At 41.4% G+C, this 19,071-nt stretch overlaps 1 protein-coding gene across 1 annotated transcript; it reads left to right on the forward strand.

The window, feature by feature from the left end:
- Positions 1-9,800: 9,800 nt before the first annotated feature.
- On the forward strand, positions 9,801-16,046 carry pkdccb (protein kinase domain containing, cytoplasmic b). Its single transcript, XM_020499767.2, has 7 exons — positions 9,801-10,441; positions 11,144-11,260; positions 12,618-12,889; positions 13,631-13,710; positions 13,889-13,996; positions 14,812-14,988; positions 15,284-16,046. Exons 1-7 carry the CDS (start codon positions 9,845-9,847, stop codon positions 15,388-15,390), a joined length of 1,458 nt encoding a protein of 485 aa, XP_020355356.1. The 5' UTR covers positions 9,801-9,844; the 3' UTR covers positions 15,391-16,046.
- Positions 16,047-19,071: the final 3,025 nt, after the last annotated feature.

The following is a 19,071-nucleotide window of genomic DNA, read 5'->3' on the forward strand; positions in this document are numbered from 1 at the left end:
TAAGTTTTATCATAAACCCTTAGTCGGGAAGGCTGCAATTTGGGCAGCACACGTGCCAAATATAGAACAACTTGTTGTATTGTGGCCATAGACATGTAATCCACAGAAGGGTTTTGGAACCTCTAACCCTGGCAATTTGACCATTAAACACATGGGTACACTAGCAATGGCTGCCAGTCCTGACTTGAATTGGAACCGCCATCTATGGATTACATTTCTATGGCAGTCAGTTTGCCTTTCGCACATTTCTAAATACAATCGCGAGAAGAATGTACAGTTTGGAAAGCAAATGCCTACTGCTGAAAAGAGAAGACAAATATGTCTGTAGAAGCTAATAATGATGCTTAGCATTTTTAACACTACAGTTGACCAAACAAGTCCTGCAGGCTCTAGTTTTATCTAGTTTTAATATTTAGAAATCTGACATAAAGCCATAAACCTGTAGCCTATGTCTGCATAATTTATTGTGAATAATAAAGTATTGTCACATAACTAGCCTATATAATAGGCAATACTATCCCTTTAGGTCAGATTTGCAGAAGCAATTGTGAAATTACACCTTGTTGGTGTAAATACAATACAGAAGACATAAACTACGCCTAATATTTTTGAATTGTGGTCCCAAATGTTTAGATTTGGGAAATAATCTTAGTTTTGCTTCCAAATGGAATTGCAGTACTCCATTAATTCAAGTATATCTCCAGCTCATATTCCTAGGCGGTAACCTGTAGTTCTACCACCACCGTAGCCATCAGGTGATGACGCCTTTCTGCTGATACACACTCTGCTGTCCTTTGGTGACCTGTAGTCAGAAAAGGCACCTGGGACAAGAGAGGGAGAGCAAGTGTGTTCTTCCTTGGGTTACTCTATCTTCTGCTCTGGTGAATGATCATTGGCATGCCAGCTGGTCTGTGTCAACAGATTAATCATAATGCAGACACCTCATCACTGAACCCATTAGAGTAGGCTGGAGGAAGGATCAATGGTATTTTTGACACTGAGGCACCCAGTGAGCAAAATTGGTTAAAAATTTTACAAAATTTAACATCTTTCGCACTGTCTTCCATAGAAACACAGTCTGGAAATCAAACTTTATCAACGACTTGTCAAAGTGTCCAAAAAATGTGATTTCAATGGTTCAAGCAAAGCAGTCAGTTTCCTAGAGAAAGCACTACTTTTTGATGTATGCCTTAGTGCTGAGATAATTAGATTACTGACTATAACATTTGAAATATGCCTACACACTAGCGTATTATGTGAAGAACTTGTTGATGTATTTCAAATTTAGATATACATGTTCCAAGCGGCCCCTTTTTTGGGAGAAAACATAGATTTCATATTAGTTCCCCAAAAACTTCAAAGGCTTAACTTTGAATAACATTTTAAATATGGCTTTTAGTTCTTAAGATACATCAATATATGTTTAAGTAGGCTAAGGCTAGGCGTCCCGCTAGCGGGACACCTGCCGACAACATCCGGTGAAATTGGAGGGTGACCAATTAAAATAAATAATCGTAATATTCAACATTTATGAACATATAAGTATCGTATATCGTTTAATAAAAGCTTAAATTCTTGTTAATCTAACTGCATTGTCGATTTACAATAGGCGAAAGCATACCATGCAATTTTTTGAGGACGGCACCCCACATTGACATATTTTTCAACCAGCACAGGCTTCATAAAATCACAGATAGCGCCTTAATAACTCACTTACTTTTGATAATCTTCCTCTGTTTGCAATCGCAAGGGTCCCAGCTACAACATGAATGGTCATTTTGCTAGATAAAATCCTTCTTTATATCCCAAAAAGTCAGTTTAGTTGGTGCCATCGATTTCAGTATTCCACTCATTCAACATGCAGACAAAGGAGTCCAAAAAGCTACTGCTAAACTTTGTTCAAACAAGTCAAACTAGACTCAAATGTAAATAAACTATAATATTTAATACGGAAAGAATGTATGTTCAATAGAAAAGTAAAATTAATAAGCGCGTGTCCTCTTCGTCGCGCGCCAACAGACTGATATTGTACCGTGACTCTTTGTATAAAAACTCAAAATTCTTGCTAGTTTTTGAAGGAACAAGCCTGAAAAAATGAACAAAGACTGTTGACATCGAGTGAAAGCCATAGGAATTGGGAGCTGGAATTACATAGAACCCATAGCTTTTCCATTATAAGAGCCTGGGAGCTCAAAAAAGAAAATCTGGTTGATTGTCCTATGGATTATTGCCTGCCATATCAATTGTGTGATAATCTCATACATTATTTTAACATCTCTACAAATGTCAAAGTGTTTTCTATCCAATGCTACCAATGATATGTATATTCGGGCTTCTGGGCCTGAGTAACAGGCAGTGTACTTTGGGCACGTCAGTCAGGAGGAAATGGCGAAAAATAGACCCTATCCTTAAGTAGGCCTAGAGATGTAAAGTACTCAGATTGAGCTTCAATCTTCCCATTGCCATTGGATTCTCATATGACAGATACAAAACTGGGTTTATCATCTACATTGCAAGCCAGTGTTGTAGCTACATCCAGTCTGTAAATAAGCTGTGAGGTTTGATCATGTCTTGAGGCTAATGCCCCCAGTTCGCTAAAGTTGCTATATCCCCAGCCCAGCTATAGCTTTGTCTGCTCCAGATAAGGGGTGGATCTGAACTGACACCCATGGTAATTTCCCATGGCAGATCTCTTCCCAGTTATTTGTGATATGAGCCATTTTTAAAAATGTATTTACAGCTCAAGACTGAGTGGAAAGATTTCCATAATTGGGAACATTTGTATCCTTCTCCCCTAAGGCAAGATGTTGCTTATGACAAGAGATAGGAAGATAAATGGGCAAGGAGTACAAAAAGGCATGCTCTCAGAATTATTGTTCCCAAATGACCCACCATATTATATATTTCAGTAAGGAAAGTGTGAACTGTGAACATTTCACAATGAATCATCTAATCTGACCTTCGGTTTAGGATCGAGAGTAATGGTTAATAATTCAGCTATGTTACATGTTTAATGCCATTAAACCTATAGTTAGTGCTTCCTAACAGAACTGCTGGGCTTTCATTTAAGTAGAGATCCAGTTCATTTCTCCAGCACTGGCAATTGGCTAGCTGTTTTTTCTCTGCCACTGTACCCATCAGAAGATTATGCCATTTTGCTGAGGAATGCTGTACGGTGCCAGTCTGATGCCCATGAAAAATGCCATCTAAAACAGACAACATTTGAAAAGTGTGCCACTATGGTTATTTCATCCATCTGCATGAAGATGTTTACATTCATTATATCTCAATTAATTATGAATTATATTTATTTTATATGAATTAAGAAATCAAATGTTACTGTTAGTTTAGATTTGATAATTCTCAAACTGTTCTTTTCAATGTAATGTCTGTGACACTGGTGTGTGCAAAGGTGTCCTCAGACTAAAGTCTCTCCTTATCTATTTTCAGCATGAATTTATTTAATAACATGCTAAGTTAATTCCCTCTGTATAAGATATAGGAAAATGCCAAAATAAAGAAAACCGCGACATAAATTGTCTTGACGTTGTCCCACCACAAGCCGCCAGAACAGCTTTAATGCACCTTGGCATAGTGTCTGGAACACTATTGGAGGGATGCAACACCATTCTTTAAAAACTTCTTATGGTAAAGGGGACGGTTGCGTCCCACGGGCAAAAAACAGGGGAAATGCAGCGCGGCAAATAAAATAAAAAATTATATAAAAGTCTAACTTTCATTAAATCACACACGTAAGATACTCTTGTTAATCTAACTGCATTGTCGATTTACAATAGGCGAAAGCATACCATGCAATTTTTTGAGGACGGCACCCCACATTGACATATTTTTCAACCAGCACAGGCTTCATAAAATCACAGATAGCGCCTTAATAACTCACTTACTTTTGATAATCTTCCTCTGTTTGCAATCGCAAGGGTCCCAGCTACAACATGAATGGTCATTTTGCTAGATAAAATCCTTCTTTATATCCCAAAAAGTCAGTTTAGTTGGTGCCATCGATTTCAGTATTCCACTCATTCAACATGCAGACAAAGGAGTCCAAAAAGCTACTGCTAAACTTTGTTCAAACAAGTCAAACTAGACTCAAATGTAAATAAACTATAATATTTAATACGGAAAGAATGTATGTTCAATAGAAAAGTAAAATTAATAAGCGCGTGTCCTCTTCGTCGCGCGCCAACAGACTGATATTGTACCGTGACTCTTTGTATAAAAACTCAAAATTCTTGCTAGTTTTTGAAGGAACAAGCCTGAAAAAATGAACAAAGACTGTTGACATCGAGTGAAAGCCATAGGAATTGGGAGCTGGAATTACATAGAACCCATAGCTTTTCCATTATAAGAGCCTGGGAGCTCAAAAAAGAAAATCTGGTTGATTGTCCTATGGATTATTGCCTGCCATATCAATTGTGTGATAATCTCATACATTATTTTAACATCTCTACAAATGTCAAAGTGTTTTCTATCCAATGCTACCAATGATATGTATATTCGGGCTTCTGGGCCTGAGTAACAGGCAGTGTACTTTGGGCACGTCAGTCAGGAGGAAATGGCGAAAAATAGACCCTATCCTTAAGTAGGCCTAGAGATGTAAAGTACTCAGATTGAGCTTCAATCTTCCCATTGCCATTGGATTCTCATATGACAGATACAAAACTGGGTTTATCATCTACATTGCAAGCCAGTGTTGTAGCTACATCCAGTCTGTAAATAAGCTGTGAGGTTTGATCATGTCTTGAGGCTAATGCCCCCAGTTCGCTAAAGTTGCTATATCCCCAGCCCAGCTATAGCTTTGTCTGCTCCAGATAAGGGGTGGATCTGAACTGACACCCATGGTAATTTCCCATGGCAGATCTCTTCCCAGTTATTTGTGATATGAGCCATTTTTAAAAATGTATTTACAGCTCAAGACTGAGTGGAAAGATTTCCATAATTGGGAACATTTGTATCCTTCTCCCCTAAGGCAAGATGTTGCTTATGACAAGAGATAGGAAGATAAATGGGCAAGGAGTACAAAAAGGCATGCTCTCAGAATTATTGTTCCCAAATGACCCACCATATTATATATTTCAGTAAGGAAAGTGTGAACTGTGAACATTTCACAATGAATCATCTAATCTGACCTTCGGTTTAGGATCGAGAGTAATGGTTAATAATTCAGCTATGTTACATGTTTAATGCCATTAAACCTATAGTTAGTGCTTCCTAACAGAACTGCTGGGCTTTCATTTAAGTAGAGATCCAGTTCATTTCTCCAGCACTGGCAATTGGCTAGCTGTTTTTTCTCTGCCACTGTACCCATCAGAAGATTATGCCATTTTGCTGAGGAATGCTGTACGGTGCCAGTCTGATGCCCATGAAAAATGCCATCTAAAACAGACAACATTTGAAAAGTGTGCCACTATGGTTATTTCATCCATCTGCATGAAGATGTTTACATTCATTATATCTCAATTAATTATGAATTATATTTATTTTATATGAATTAAGAAATCAAATGTTACTGTTAGTTTAGATTTGATAATTCTCAAACTGTTCTTTTCAATGTAATGTCTGTGACACTGGTGTGTGCAAAGGTGTCCTCAGACTAAAGTCTCTCCTTATCTATTTTCAGCATGAATTTATTTAATAACATGCTAAGTTAATTCCCTCTGTATAAGATATAGGAAAATGCCAAAATAAAGAAAACCGCGACATAAATTGTCTTGACGTTGTCCCACCACAAGCCGCCAGAACAGCTTTAATGCACCTTGGCATAGTGTCTGGAACACTATTGGAGGGATGCAACACCATTCTTTAAAAACTTCTTATGGTAAAGGGGACGGTTGCGTCCCACGGGCAAAAAACAGGGGAAATGCAGCGCGGCAAATAAAATAAAAAATTATATAAAAGTCTAACTTTCATTAAATCACACACGTAAGATACTCAATTAAAGCTACACTCGTTGTGAATCCAGCCAACATGTCAGATTTTAAAAAGGCTTTTCGGCGGAAGCATAAGAAGCTATTATCTGATGATAGCCCAATAGTAAACAAAGAGGGTAGCATATTTCAACCCTGCAGGCGCTACACAAAACTCAGAGATAAAATATAAAACATGCATTACCTTTGACGAGTTTCTTTTGCTGGCAATCCAATATGTCCCATAAACATAACAATTGGTCCTTTTGTTCGATTAATTCCGTCCATATGTATCCAAATGTCCATTTATTTGACGCGTTTGATCCAGAAAAAAACAGCTTCCAAAAAACGCTACGTCGCTACAAAATATTTAAAAAGTTGCCTATAAAACTTTGCCAAAATATTTCAAACTACTTTTGTAATACAACTTTCGTTATTTTTAAACGTTAATAATCGATCAAATTGTAGATGGGTCTATCTGTGTTCAATACAGGAAGACAACAAACCAACGCTACTTTTCACATCTTGCGCACTCTCAACAGTGTTACCCATTTCCTAGATGGCCTACTTCTTCATTGCACAAATGAATAACCTCAACCAAATTCCAAAGACTGGTGACATCCAGTGGAAGCGGTAGGAACTGAAAACAGGTTCCTAAGAAATATAATTTGCCAATGAGAAATCAGTGAACAGACAGAGACCAAAAAAATTATAATTCTGAACGGTTAGTCCTCTGGGTTTTGCCTGCTACATAAGTTATGTTATACTCACAGACATGATTCAAACAGTTATTGAAACTTCAGAGTGTTTTCTATCCAAATCTATTAATAATATGCATATCTTATATGCCTGGCATGAGTAGCAGGAAGTTGAAATTGGGCACGCTATTTATCCAAAAGTGAAATTGCTGCCCCCTATACCTTAAGAAGTTTTAACAAGAAATTCCATAATTTGGTATTTTGTGGGTGGTGGTGGAAACGCGGTCTTAGGCGCCACTCCAAAATCTCCCAAAAGTGTTCTGGGTTGAGATCTGGTGACTGAGAGACACACACACACCCTTTAAACCCCCTGCACTCCTTTTGAGACCCCTCTTTCAATGTCACTGAGATCTCTTCTTCTAGTCATGGTAGCCAAAATAATGGACAAAACTGTGCATTTTTATACATAACCCTAAGCATTAGGCTATGGAATGTTAATTGTTTAATTAACTCAGGAACCACACCTGTGTGGAGGCACTTGCTTTGAATATACTTTGTATCCCTCATTTACTCATGTGTTTCCTTTGTTTTGGCAGTTACCTGTATATTACTGTTAGACTACTAATCACCATATTTTGTGTACTGTTCGCCACACCAGCTTTGGGCTTTTGGTGCTTTACTGCCACCTGTTGAACAATACTTGCATGTGTCTGTATTTATTCAGTTGTGTGTGCGCACGTCAGTCGGTCTGAGCATACATTGCAATGGGGTCTTTGTGTGACAGTATGTGTTTTTATTGACATTGTCAGGGAGCTCCACCAGTGTAGGAGATGCAAGCAGTGTTCATACTGGCTGTAGTGGCAGTCCCTATGGGTGTGCTGCTGTCAAGAACCATGGCATGGATGTCCACTGGAAAGACACACTCAGAACTCATCGACCGCCTGAGAGGTATGAGAGACTGATGTCAGTCCTGGGCTCCGTTCAGCAGGACACAACTTTGTTGAATGTTCAGATGGAAACATGTTACCTGTGGTTCTCAACCTTTTTTGGTTACTGCACCACCAAGTACCCCCTCATCCATTTTACCAGTAAGCCTATGGTCTCAAGAGTCTTCTCAAGTAGCCCCTGGGGATAAGCCAAGTACCCACAGGGGTACTACCCCTGGTTGAGAACCACTGATGTAGACCAAACATGCCTCTCTGGCATGTAGAGTAGGAAACATACTATTGGAAGAAGCAAACAGTTTTAAAAATTTTTTTGCTGTTGAATATTGATGCCCATATCCTGCAAAAAATCCACTGTGTTCAATGTGTGTGCGCATGCGAGCATGGTCGCACTCTTCTTTTTTTGCCTAGGCAGTGGTGTACCACACACACCCGCAGCCCCCGCAAGGTTAAGGGGACCACAGGATATTAGCTGTAAAACCGCAAAATGTTCTGTCAGCTTCATGGCAAAATGTGTAGAAAAGCAGGAAATTAGCTATAAAAATGTATAATTCTCTCATCCTCATAGCAAAATGTGCAGAAAAGACAGCCAGGTCACAAGTCCGTATTCGACGTCTAGCCATGTCTGAGGACGTCAAGAGACGACGTGGAAACCGGCCACTAGGAGCAATAGTAAGCGCTGTTACCTTCAAGTAGGCTTGCTCCCCCGATTGATCAGTTTGGCTGCTGGCTAGCGATACGAAGAGTCTTGGTGGTTGCAGACTAATTCCATTTAAGAATGATGGAGGCCACTGTGTTCTTGGGGACCTTCAATGCTGCATAGATGTTTTAATACCCTTCCCCATATCTGTGCCTTGACACAATCTGACATGGTCTCAGAGATCTACGGACAATTCCTTTGGTATTTGCTCTGTCAAATACTGTTAAGTATGGGACCTTATATAGACAGGTGTGTGCCTTTCCAAATCATGTCCTACTACTCTGCGTCTGACAGACACGGCGGTTGGAACCAAAAATCTCTAATTTGGTCTAATTTTATCAGACCAAAGGACAGATTTCCATTGGTCTAATGTCCATTGCGCATGTTTCTTGGTCCAAGCAAGTCTCTTCTTATTATTAGTGGGCTTTAGTTGTGGATTCTTTGCAGCAATTCTACCACGGAGGCCTGATTCTCCTCTGAACAGTTGATGTTGAGATGTATTACTTGAACTCTGTAAAGCATTTATTTGGGCTATAATTTCTGAGGCTGGTAACTCTAATGAACTTATCCTCTGCAGCAGAGGTAACCCTGGGTCTTCCTTTCCTGTGGCGGTCCTCATGAGAGCCAGTTTCATCATAGTGCTTGATGGTTTTTGCGACTGCACTTGAAGAAATGTTCAAAGTACTTGAAATGTTCCGAATTGTCTGACCTTCATGTCTTAAAGTAATGATGGACTGTCATGTCTCTTTGCTTATTTGAGCTGTTCTTGGCCATAATATGGACTTGGTTTTTTACCAAATAGGGCTATCTTCTGAATACCACCCCTACCTTCAAACACATTTTAGAAGGAAAGAAATTACACAAATTAACTTTTAACAAGGCACACCTGTTAATTGAAATGCATTCCAGGTGATTACCTCATGAAGCTGGTTGAGAGAATGCCAAGAGTGGGCAAAGCTGTCATTAAGACAAAGGGTGGCTACTTTGAAGAGTTTATATACATGATTCCATATGTGTTATTTCATAGTTTTAATGTCTTCACTATTATTCACTATTATTCTACAATGTAGAAAATAGTCAAATAAATAAAAACCCTTAAATGAATAGGTGTGTCCAAACTTTTGACTGGTAAGCTATTCTGTTTTTTATTTGTAGTAAATTTACAAACATTTCTAAAAACGTTTTTTTGCTTTGTCATCATGGGGTATTATATGTAGATAGATAGATGAGTGAAAAAAATAATTTAATCCATTTTAGAATAAGGCTGTAATGTAACAAAACGTGGAGAAAGGGAACGGGTCTGAATACTTTCAGAAAGCACTGTATACCTAAAGGGTCCAAAAATCTAAATCAAGTAGCTAAATGATCCAAGGTATCTTAAAATAGTTCCATATGTTCCAAATGACCCTGCACTAGCTAAAACAGGGGCAGGATTTTACTTTTAAGGGAAGACACGCCTCTGGGGGCGTGCCACAAGAGGTGAAAACTACGAGCTCAACCTTTCTCTCTTGTCATGACTACAGAAGAGGTCTTCCTCCGATTGAAGTTCAGTGCGTTTTCCTTCGACCCGCGCACGAAATGTCAACGATGGGCAGCTCTCTGTGCGCCGCGGCACTTTTAGCTTTTCTGGTCTTTTCTTTAAGTCTTTTTGTGAACAGTTGGCACTTCAGAGATCATAAAGGAATTTTTACCAATGGAACTATTGAGGATGGTTTTGTTATGGAGCGTAACGGATTAGTTCGTGAACTCAACGAAAGACGCAAGGAAATTCTTCCTTTCCTCATCTCTTCTGGGGTAAAGAGGTTATTGGATGAATCGGGACACTTTGGGCAGCACAAATCATTTGAAAGTAAACATTTGGATGTTAGTTTGGAGAATGAGAGTGACGTTTCCAGTGGATTTATTAGAATGAATAAGGATCATATTGGCTGTGATCAGCTTGTTGATATGAAAGCTGTGCATATCCTTGGCTCGGGCTATACCAAAATAGTACTTAAAGTTTTGCTATCGGAGGGACAGTCTGTGGCATTGAAAACTGTGTACGATCAAGGAACTGACATGGGGAGATGTCTCGAGGATTTTAAAGACCCCGTGGGCTGTTACGAGCTCGTGTCTTTTAAACTGAAAAAAGAAATCGTTTTATTGCAGAGACTGCAACATCCAAACATCATAAAGGTACGTGAATAAAGTATTATTCATTAAATAAATAATTAGCCTAAGGTAACCAGTAGAATATAACTTTATTGATCTCCAGGGTGTATAGGCTAATCAAGGTGTCAGAAGCTTACATACATCACAAACACACAACATAAACGTTACAGACAACATGGCCTACAGTGCTAGAAACCATTGATGCGACTTTGCTGTCTATTTAAGGAGCTAACTGCTTCCCTGTGCCTATATGCTCTGCTGCATGTGGAATATTGATGAAAAGCCTCACTGCATCTGTAGGACCTTCCCATGTAATTCAATTAAACCTCTTGAATCTCCCCTGACCTTGAGTCACAGTTCTGCACCAGAAGCTGGAGGAGATACAATGCCCCTTTCTATCTGTTAACCTAGAATAGGTGTAAAAATCCCCAAAGTCTATTTAATCAATCCATTACGGTCAAATGTGCAACTTGAATGTAAACAATCCTAACCTGTTTACCGGCTACCGTGTAACACAGTTTAATGAATACATTTATGAACGCACCTATTCACTGTAATAGGCCAGAGTAGAACACCACATTGTACTGGTTTGTCCTGAGAACATGTGTTTTGATATTATTATGCTGCGCTCACATAATTTTATCCCTATACTTTACTAGTTTACATTCCCGGTGTCAGGTTTACTGTGACACTAATAATGCAGTATAACATATTACCTTACTGCAGCTCCGAGGCCACTGCGATGACAGTGTGGGGGCAGGAGGCATCACAGCCATCCTGGAGCAGGGCTTCCCACTGCAGATGATCCAGCTCCTACAGAGCCCCTGGGAGGAACGATTTCGGGTAAGAAGACCACTAGGCCCTCTGTCTCTCTCTGATCTCTCAACACACACACACACACACACACACACACACACACACACACACACACACACACACACACACACACACACACACACACACACACACACACACACACACACACACACACACACACTTAATCTCCCTCTCTCTACCATGCCCCTCCTCCTCCACATCCCTGGAGAGAGTGTTAATCAGGAGTGGCCCACCCCCTGGCTCCCTCTGGGGCATACCTGGGGTGGGGAAGGGAGGGATGGGGGTGGAGAAAGAGCTGCTGTTGGAGGATGACATTCTTTGCCTGGAGTGGATTAACCCAGGCCCCATCTCCATTCCAACTGAGCCTGATCAAATACTCTGAAGGATAGATGTCTGCGTTTAGGCGGATCTCGAATGTCGGTCCCCTCTTCTCGTGCCTTAAGCCCTCTACTATCTTCTAGTGTGCGTAGTGCATACTGTGTGTGTGACACTGATAGTGTGTGTGTGAGGGAGCATGCATGAGTGTGCATGGGTATATGTCCAGAAGTACATAAGTGTTCCTGTTTCCTTCAGGCCAAGTAATTTCAAGCATCCACGAAAGTGAGAAATGAGTAACAGTGAGCAACAGTTAGGGGTGAGGTGTTAAAGGAACACTTATTTCAACGTGCCTGGTCTCTCGGAGCAAAACACTTCACCGCTGTAGAGTCATTCAAAAAGGTGTTTGGTTTCATCCACCTCTGTTTTTTATAGCGCTGCGGCTGCACTGAGAGACGTTCAACAGACTCGCCGGGTTACCTAATGTCCCAACTATGTTTGCAGCGTGACAAAATCATTTTCTGCCGCGTCAACGCATGGCAAATGCTACCCGTTTCATTTCTTTGTGGGCTGTGCCAACACGATGCTTGTTCCACCGCTTTGTTTCATCTTGACAATTCTTCTATGGCTCATGTTGTACAGGGATGCAGTAACAAGCATCGATGTGATGTGACGCAGCAACTGCACAAATGTTCTGAAAAAGCAGTGTGATACAAGAAGAGTCTTTGTGCAATATAATTGGTTTTCTTCTTCTTTCCTTTTTAGAGTGGGTAACACGTTACAAGATGTTGCCCATAAACCTGTGTAGTAACCTTTTAATTACACTTGTAACAACAATGTATTACAATGTATTTTCTTGCACATATTTTTTACATACCACAGGACATAGGCAAAAGAGCAGACAGTCACAATAATACTATCACATACGATGACATCATCCCCATATCACCAAGTACATATGACATATACTGTACATGTCAATGGACAATAGAGTAGACAATGGCAACCGTAATGTCAACAACATCCAACCTGTACATTTTCCCCTCAGGTTTGTTTGGGCCTGGTGAGGCTTCTCCACTACCTCTCCCACTCCCCTCTGGGCTCAGTGGCTCTATTGGACTTCCAGCCCCGTCAGTTTGTCATGGTGTCTGGGGAGCTGAAGCTCACAGACCTGGATGACGCCAGCGTGACGGAGCCTGCCTGTCAGATGGACCAGGACTGCATCTTACAGTTCCCCCTTCGCAACTTCAGCCTGCCCTGCTCGGCCCAGGGAGTGTGTGAGGGCCTCAACGAGATGAGGAATCTCTACAACGCCTACAGGTAATATAGCTGCACTCCTATTGCTAGGCTAAATCTGGGTAAAAAAACAGAGCCATTTTCAAGTGTTTTGCCAGGTTGGTGAGATGTCATTGCTGCACTCCTAGGGATAGTTTCCCAGATCCAGAAGTTTCTGCTAAGACTAAAAAACATGCTTAACGGAGTCTCTCCAATAACCAGGTTTCCATCCAACCATTTCATGCCGGGACAATTTTATAAATGCCGACAGACAATTTGTTCGTTCGACATGGTTGGATATTTTTCCGTCTGTAAAATTAATTATGCGAGAAATGGCAGTGCAAATATTGATACAATAACCATCATATCGAAGTAAACTTGGAGTCACGCGATGGAAATCATGCAGTTCACGAGGCTATAGATCAAATAAGGGTGGTGAAAGTGCAATTGATTAGCTTGATGGAATTTAACCGCAAAAGTTATTTTTATGTCATTATGCACATACTTTTATCCATAATAAGTCAGTTTGATAGAAACACATCTCTAGCTGTGGAAAGTGAAATTTGTCCAATTTTTTTTTTTTTTTAAGCATTGGAAAGGTGGGTGAGATGTGTTATAGCTCGCTTTGTTCTGTGACACTGCTATTTTGTAGGCTACATATATTCACTCATGATTCTGCGAGGTTTACTGCATGCTTGGTTTAATAGTGTGATGAAGAGTCAACATTTCATGAAATATGTGACGGGACTTGTCTAAATGAGAAGTGTTTCTTTTACCCTGCCTCAGGTATTTTTTCACCTATCTCCTGCCTCACCAAGCCCCGCCTGCTCTGAGACATCTGGTGGATCAAATCATGAACTCAACGGGTGAGGACTGGAGTAGACTGAACATGACCCGCCATTACTATTAATCATTTGGAAAGACCAAATATGGCCGACCACATTAGCCTGACCAGGAAAAACAAATTGTTCACATATGACCAATTCCAGGGGTGTTTCCACTCATACCTTTTCTGTGCTGACCAGTTCCGCTGTGTTTCTCCAGGAGAGCTGAAAGGGGATGTGAATGACACGCTGGAAGCTTTTGAAGACATGTTCCATCTGTACAAATCCGGCCTGCACCTGGACAACATGCCTTCGTCAATAATCAGAGGTATGAAGTGAACCCCTTCTTACCACAGTCTCCTGTTTTCTTTGATTCTTTGGTCTAAATGGCTTTTACAGTGCTCCAGACTGGCCCAGATCCTGCAGCTGTATTTTCAAGCTGCTCAATGTTTTATACGGCTACATTATGAGTAGTAATCATAGTAAGCTCGGGAAGTGGATTGATTGGACTGAGTCTGGAAATATGAAGGAATGCTTTAGACCAACAGTGTTGTGATATATTAACACTGCAAGCTGCTAGGTCACGGCAAAGCAGTTCGCAGTTCCTTTTTAGAACTCTAGTTCTCAAGTACGTGTCTTCAGTTACAGGCAAAATTGATTCCTGGGCCTATAGATCTCATGAATGGTATGTTAACTTAGAATTTTTTGAGTATCTGGAAGTCCATAGACAGAGGATATACATGGGAGACTCACTGTCCAAGACTTCAAATAAAACAGATAATCCCAATGTCTTCCCTTTTTCCAGATGATTTTCTTCTACTGAGTGTTCTTATAAAGAACCTTAAAGTGACCCTCTGTTTGCCGCACTAATGCCCCAACTGGAGCGGTTGTTCCCTATTAATATGCCCCCTCCAACATTTTTAACCCCGGCCTTGTAGGTTTAGGTGAAGGAGTACCAATGGAGTAACATGACACCCCTGCCATCTTCCCCTCACTGTGAATGAGTTGACTTCTGTTCTGATGTTGGGTCGGAGGGGGTCAGGCGCTCCTAATTTGCAGCCCATGAAAATGTTTAGCAGATGAGTTTGGCCCAGGCCCCACAACGTCTCTGAAAGACTCTGGTGTTTCTTCTCCCCCCATTAGATTATGCAGTCATGAAAGGCATGAGCACCTCTGGAAATATGGAATACAGATGCTGGCCCTCGTACAACCACCAAGGCTGCATGCTGTCGGTGCACAGCGACAAGGAGGCGGCCTTTATCTGTAACTCCCTTCCTCAGTGCACTAGCTTCAGCCTGAGCGACCAGAGGACTTGGACAGGTTAGTGTCACTGACTGTCAGCCTTGAGGCATTGACCGAATTGTGGTTGTCATCTCGAGTGGAATTGGAAAATGATTTATCTTTGGGAACTCCTAGTTGTCATTAATAAGCATGCCTAAAATATTCACATTTAAACCCCTTAATACTTAAGTAAACTTTTATGGGTGCTCTCTTTATTGAACATTTGGCCTTTAAACATGATATCAAGCTCCAGTTGAGATGTACTGTAATTCTGAATCACTGAAGAACTTTACTTTGGCATTTTTGTTATTTCTTTGCCTTTGCTTGTCTGCAGGACGGCTCCTCGCCTCGTTCCAAAGTGGTTTCAGCCATTTGGTTACAGATGGGAACTCGGAGGTGTATTTGAAAAAGACAAAAGCATCACCAGGAACTATGGTGTAAGGAGTGGGACAACGGGAGTTGGGGAATGCAGGGAGGGTGTTTTTGAAGCGAATGAATGAATGTGATATATTTATAGGGCTTTTGCTCAGTGGCTTGTTTGATCTGGCTGCCAATCCTGCATGCTGCCAATAATTATTTAAAGGGATTCCCCATCAGATATAATTATGAAAAAATAGTGCCCTCACTGTTCAGCCCCCCCCCCCCCCTCTCTTTATTTGCATTGTGTGTTGTGTTTGCGAGGCTACATTGGTCCAGTGGTCGGACCTACATTGGTCCAGCTCTACAACAACTACACTTTGATGTTAATGCGCCATGAAACTTTGTGGCTTGGCGTAGGGATACGGGTTTGTGCATTGAGGGCTGCACATGGTAACAAGCATATAAGTGCTTACATCACAGCAGTTGGCCTAGATGATTACAACCATTCCAGTCCCCAGTAGTTGTCTTTGATTTTAATGCCAAATTAAGTTAATGCCATATGTGATGTTAAAATATAATTATCATTACATTGTTTGTGTATAATATGTACACCTTGTGGGTGTGAACCTGTTTAACTTTTTCAATGAAAGGGATTCTGTTCAATGACAATTCATTCTGTACTTGACATTCTGTACTTTGTTATTATGGTTGTTTTGTATTATAAATACTTTAATATATTTTGTTGTTTCGGAGTCTGTCTTTGTGAAACAGTATGCAATTCAAATGCTAGGATTAATTTGAACTAATAGCATATTCTATTCTTGTTAGTGACAATATAGGAATTGATCTGCTCTGTACCCTACTCCAACCAACCAATCACACAATGTGTGGGCATGTGTATGCACTCCTTTCAGCCCTCTCTTCCCACAATCTGTTACCCATTTCAAAGGGGGGAGATCCCAAGCCATACGGTGCTCTGCAAAGTTTACAAAAGCCCAGGGAATGCATGCCAATAATCACTTGACGGGTCATTATGGGGCTTAATTAATACATGTAAATGTTCCTTGTTTTCAAGCTCTTTCTCATGGAACAGGCCCATAATACAAAGGAGCACTAAGAACAATTCAAAGTAAATCTCCTTTTAGCACACCAATGGGACCAACCATCTGCCCTGTTTCGGGGAGTTCCATTGAGGTGTGTGGGTATTGATGATATGCAGAGCCAGAGATAAGCTAAAATAGCTACAGCCTGGGGTTGGCCTGGTAGGTCAGGTTCTGGAGGGCTAAGGTGGGGGACGGGAGTGTCTCATTGTACCCAACCCTGGACCCCTACTGTCTACGTCAGAGGTGGTTGAATTGATAAGGCCTTGGGGAGATAAGCCTACTTGAATGACTGACTGGGCCACTGCTATCTGGACTGACCTGAATGTAAAGTAGTACTGAATATACTGTAGTACTTGGCTGCGTTCAGCAGGGCACAACATTGTTGAAGTGAGGTCTCAAACTCCCGGAGGAGATGGCTGCCATTTTACAGTGCCCTAGCCAATTAAAATGTTATTGGTCACATACACATGGTTAGCAGATGTTAATGCGAGTGTAGCAAAATGCTTGTGTTTCTAGTTCCGACAACAAAGCAGTAATATCTAACAAGTAATCTAACAAAAATCACAACTACCTTATACACACAAATGTAAAGGGATGAATAAGAATGTACATATATATATATGGATGAGTGATGGCTGTGCGTCATAGGCAAGATGCAGTAGATGGTATGGTATACACACATGAGATTAGTAATGTAGCATATGTAGACATTAACTATTAAATCCTTTTATTACATTTATTAAAGTGGCCAGAGATTTGAGTCTGTATGTTGGCAGAAGCCAATCTATGTTAGTGATGGCTGTTTAACAGTCTGAAGGCCTTAAGATAAAAGCTGTTTTTCAGGCTCTCGATCCCAGCTTTGATGTACCTGTACTGACCTCACCTTCTGGATGATAGCAGTGGCTCGGGTGGTTGTTGTCCCTGATTACATTTTTGGCCTTCCTGTGACATTGTGTGCTGTAGGTGCCCTGGAGGGCAGGTAGTTTGCCCCCGGTGATATGTTGGGCAGACCGCACTACCCTCTGGAGAGCCTTGTGGTTGTGGGTGGAGCAGTTGCCGTACCAGATGGTGATACAGCCCGACAGGATGCTCTCGATTGTGCATCTGTAAAAAAAATGAGTGTTTAAGGTACCAATCCAAAATTCTTCAGCCTCCTGAGGTTGAAGAGGCGCTGTTGCACCTTCTTCCCCACGCTGTCTGTGTGGATGGACCATTTCAGTTTGTCCATGATGTGTATGCCGAGGAACTTGAAACTTTCCACCTTCTCCACTACAGTCCCGTCAATGTGGATGGGGAGGGGGGGGCTCCCTCTGCTGTTTCCTGAAGTCCACGATCCTCTCCTTTGTTTAGTTGACATTGCGTGAGGTTATTTTCCTGACACCACACTCCGAGGGGCCTCACCTCTCTGTAGGACATCTCGTCGTTGTTGGTAATCAAGCCTCCCACTCTAGTGTCGTCTGCAATCTTGATGATTGAGTTGGAGGCGTGCATGGCCACACAGTCAGGAGTGAACAGGAAGTACAGGCTGAGAAGGCATCCTTGTGGGGCCCCAGTGTTGAGGATCAGCAGGGTGGAGATGTTTTTCCTACCCTCACCATCTGTGGACGGCCCGTCAGAAAGTCCAGGACTCAGTTGCACAGGGGGGGGTCGAGACCTAGGGTCTCGAGCTTAATGACGAGTTTGGAGGGTACTATGGTGTTAAATGCTGAGCTGTAGTCAATGAACAGCATTCTTACATACAGTAGGTTGTCTGTTGTCCAGATGGGATAGGACAGTGTGCAGTGTGATGGTGATTGTATCATCTGTGGACCTATTGGGGCGGTAAGCAAATTGGAGGTGATATGATCCTTGACTTGTCTCTCAAAGCACTTCATGATGACAGAAGTGAGTGCTACGGGGCGATAGTCATTAAGTTCAGTTACCTTAGCTTTCTTGGGAACATTAACAATGGTGGCCATCTTGAAGCATGTGGGCACAGCAAACTTGGGATAGGGATTGATTGAATATGTCTGTAAACACACCACCCAGCTGGTCTGCGCATGCTCTGAGGATGCGGCTAGGGATGCCGTCTGGGACTGCAGCCTTGTAAGGGTTAACACGTTTAAATGTTTTACTCACGTTGGCTATGGTGAAGCAGAGCCCACAGACTTTGGTAGCGTGGCACTGTATTGTCCTCAAAGTGAGCAAAGAAGTGGTTTAATTTGTCTGGGAGCAAGACGTCAATGTCCGCGACGGGGCTGTTTTTCTTTTTGTAATCCGTGATTGACTGTTGACCCTGCCACATATGTCTTGTGTTTGAGCCGTTGAATTGCGACTCTACTTTGTCTCTATACTGTTGCTTTGCTTATTTGATTGCCTTGTGAGGGAATAGCTACACTGTTTGTATTCGGTCATGTTTCCAGTCGCCTTGCCATGATTTAAAAGAGGTGGTTCGCAGTTTCAGTTTTGCGCGAATGCCAGACCACATCTCCCCATGCACTTGCTAATGAACTCGCTCACCGAGTCAGCATATACATCAATGTTGTTGTCAGAGGCTACCTGGAACATATCCCAGTCCACTTGATCAAAGCAATCTTGAAGCATAGAATCTGATTGATCAGACCAGCATTGGATAGACCTGAGCATGGGCATTTCCTGTTTTAGTTTCTGTCTATAGGCA

This window comes from Oncorhynchus kisutch, linkage group LG14 (genome assembly GCF_002021735.2).
Source record: "Oncorhynchus kisutch isolate 150728-3 linkage group LG14, Okis_V2, whole genome shotgun sequence".
NCBI lineage: Eukaryota > Metazoa > Chordata > Actinopteri > Salmoniformes > Salmonidae > Oncorhynchus > Oncorhynchus kisutch.

Excerpts from the sequence above, each read along its gene's own strand:
- pkdccb (XM_020499767.2), top strand. The coding sequence starts at position 9,845 with ATGTCAACGATGGGCAGCTCTCTGTGCGCCGCGGCACTTTTAGCTTTT. Across the intron at positions 12,890-13,630 it reads AATCTCTACAACGCCTACAG|GTATTTTTTCACCTATCTCC; the intron begins GTAATATAGCTG and ends ACCCTGCCTCAG. Across the intron at positions 14,989-15,283 it reads CGACCAGAGGACTTGGACAG|GACGGCTCCTCGCCTCGTTC; the intron begins GTTAGTGTCACT and ends GCTTGTCTGCAG.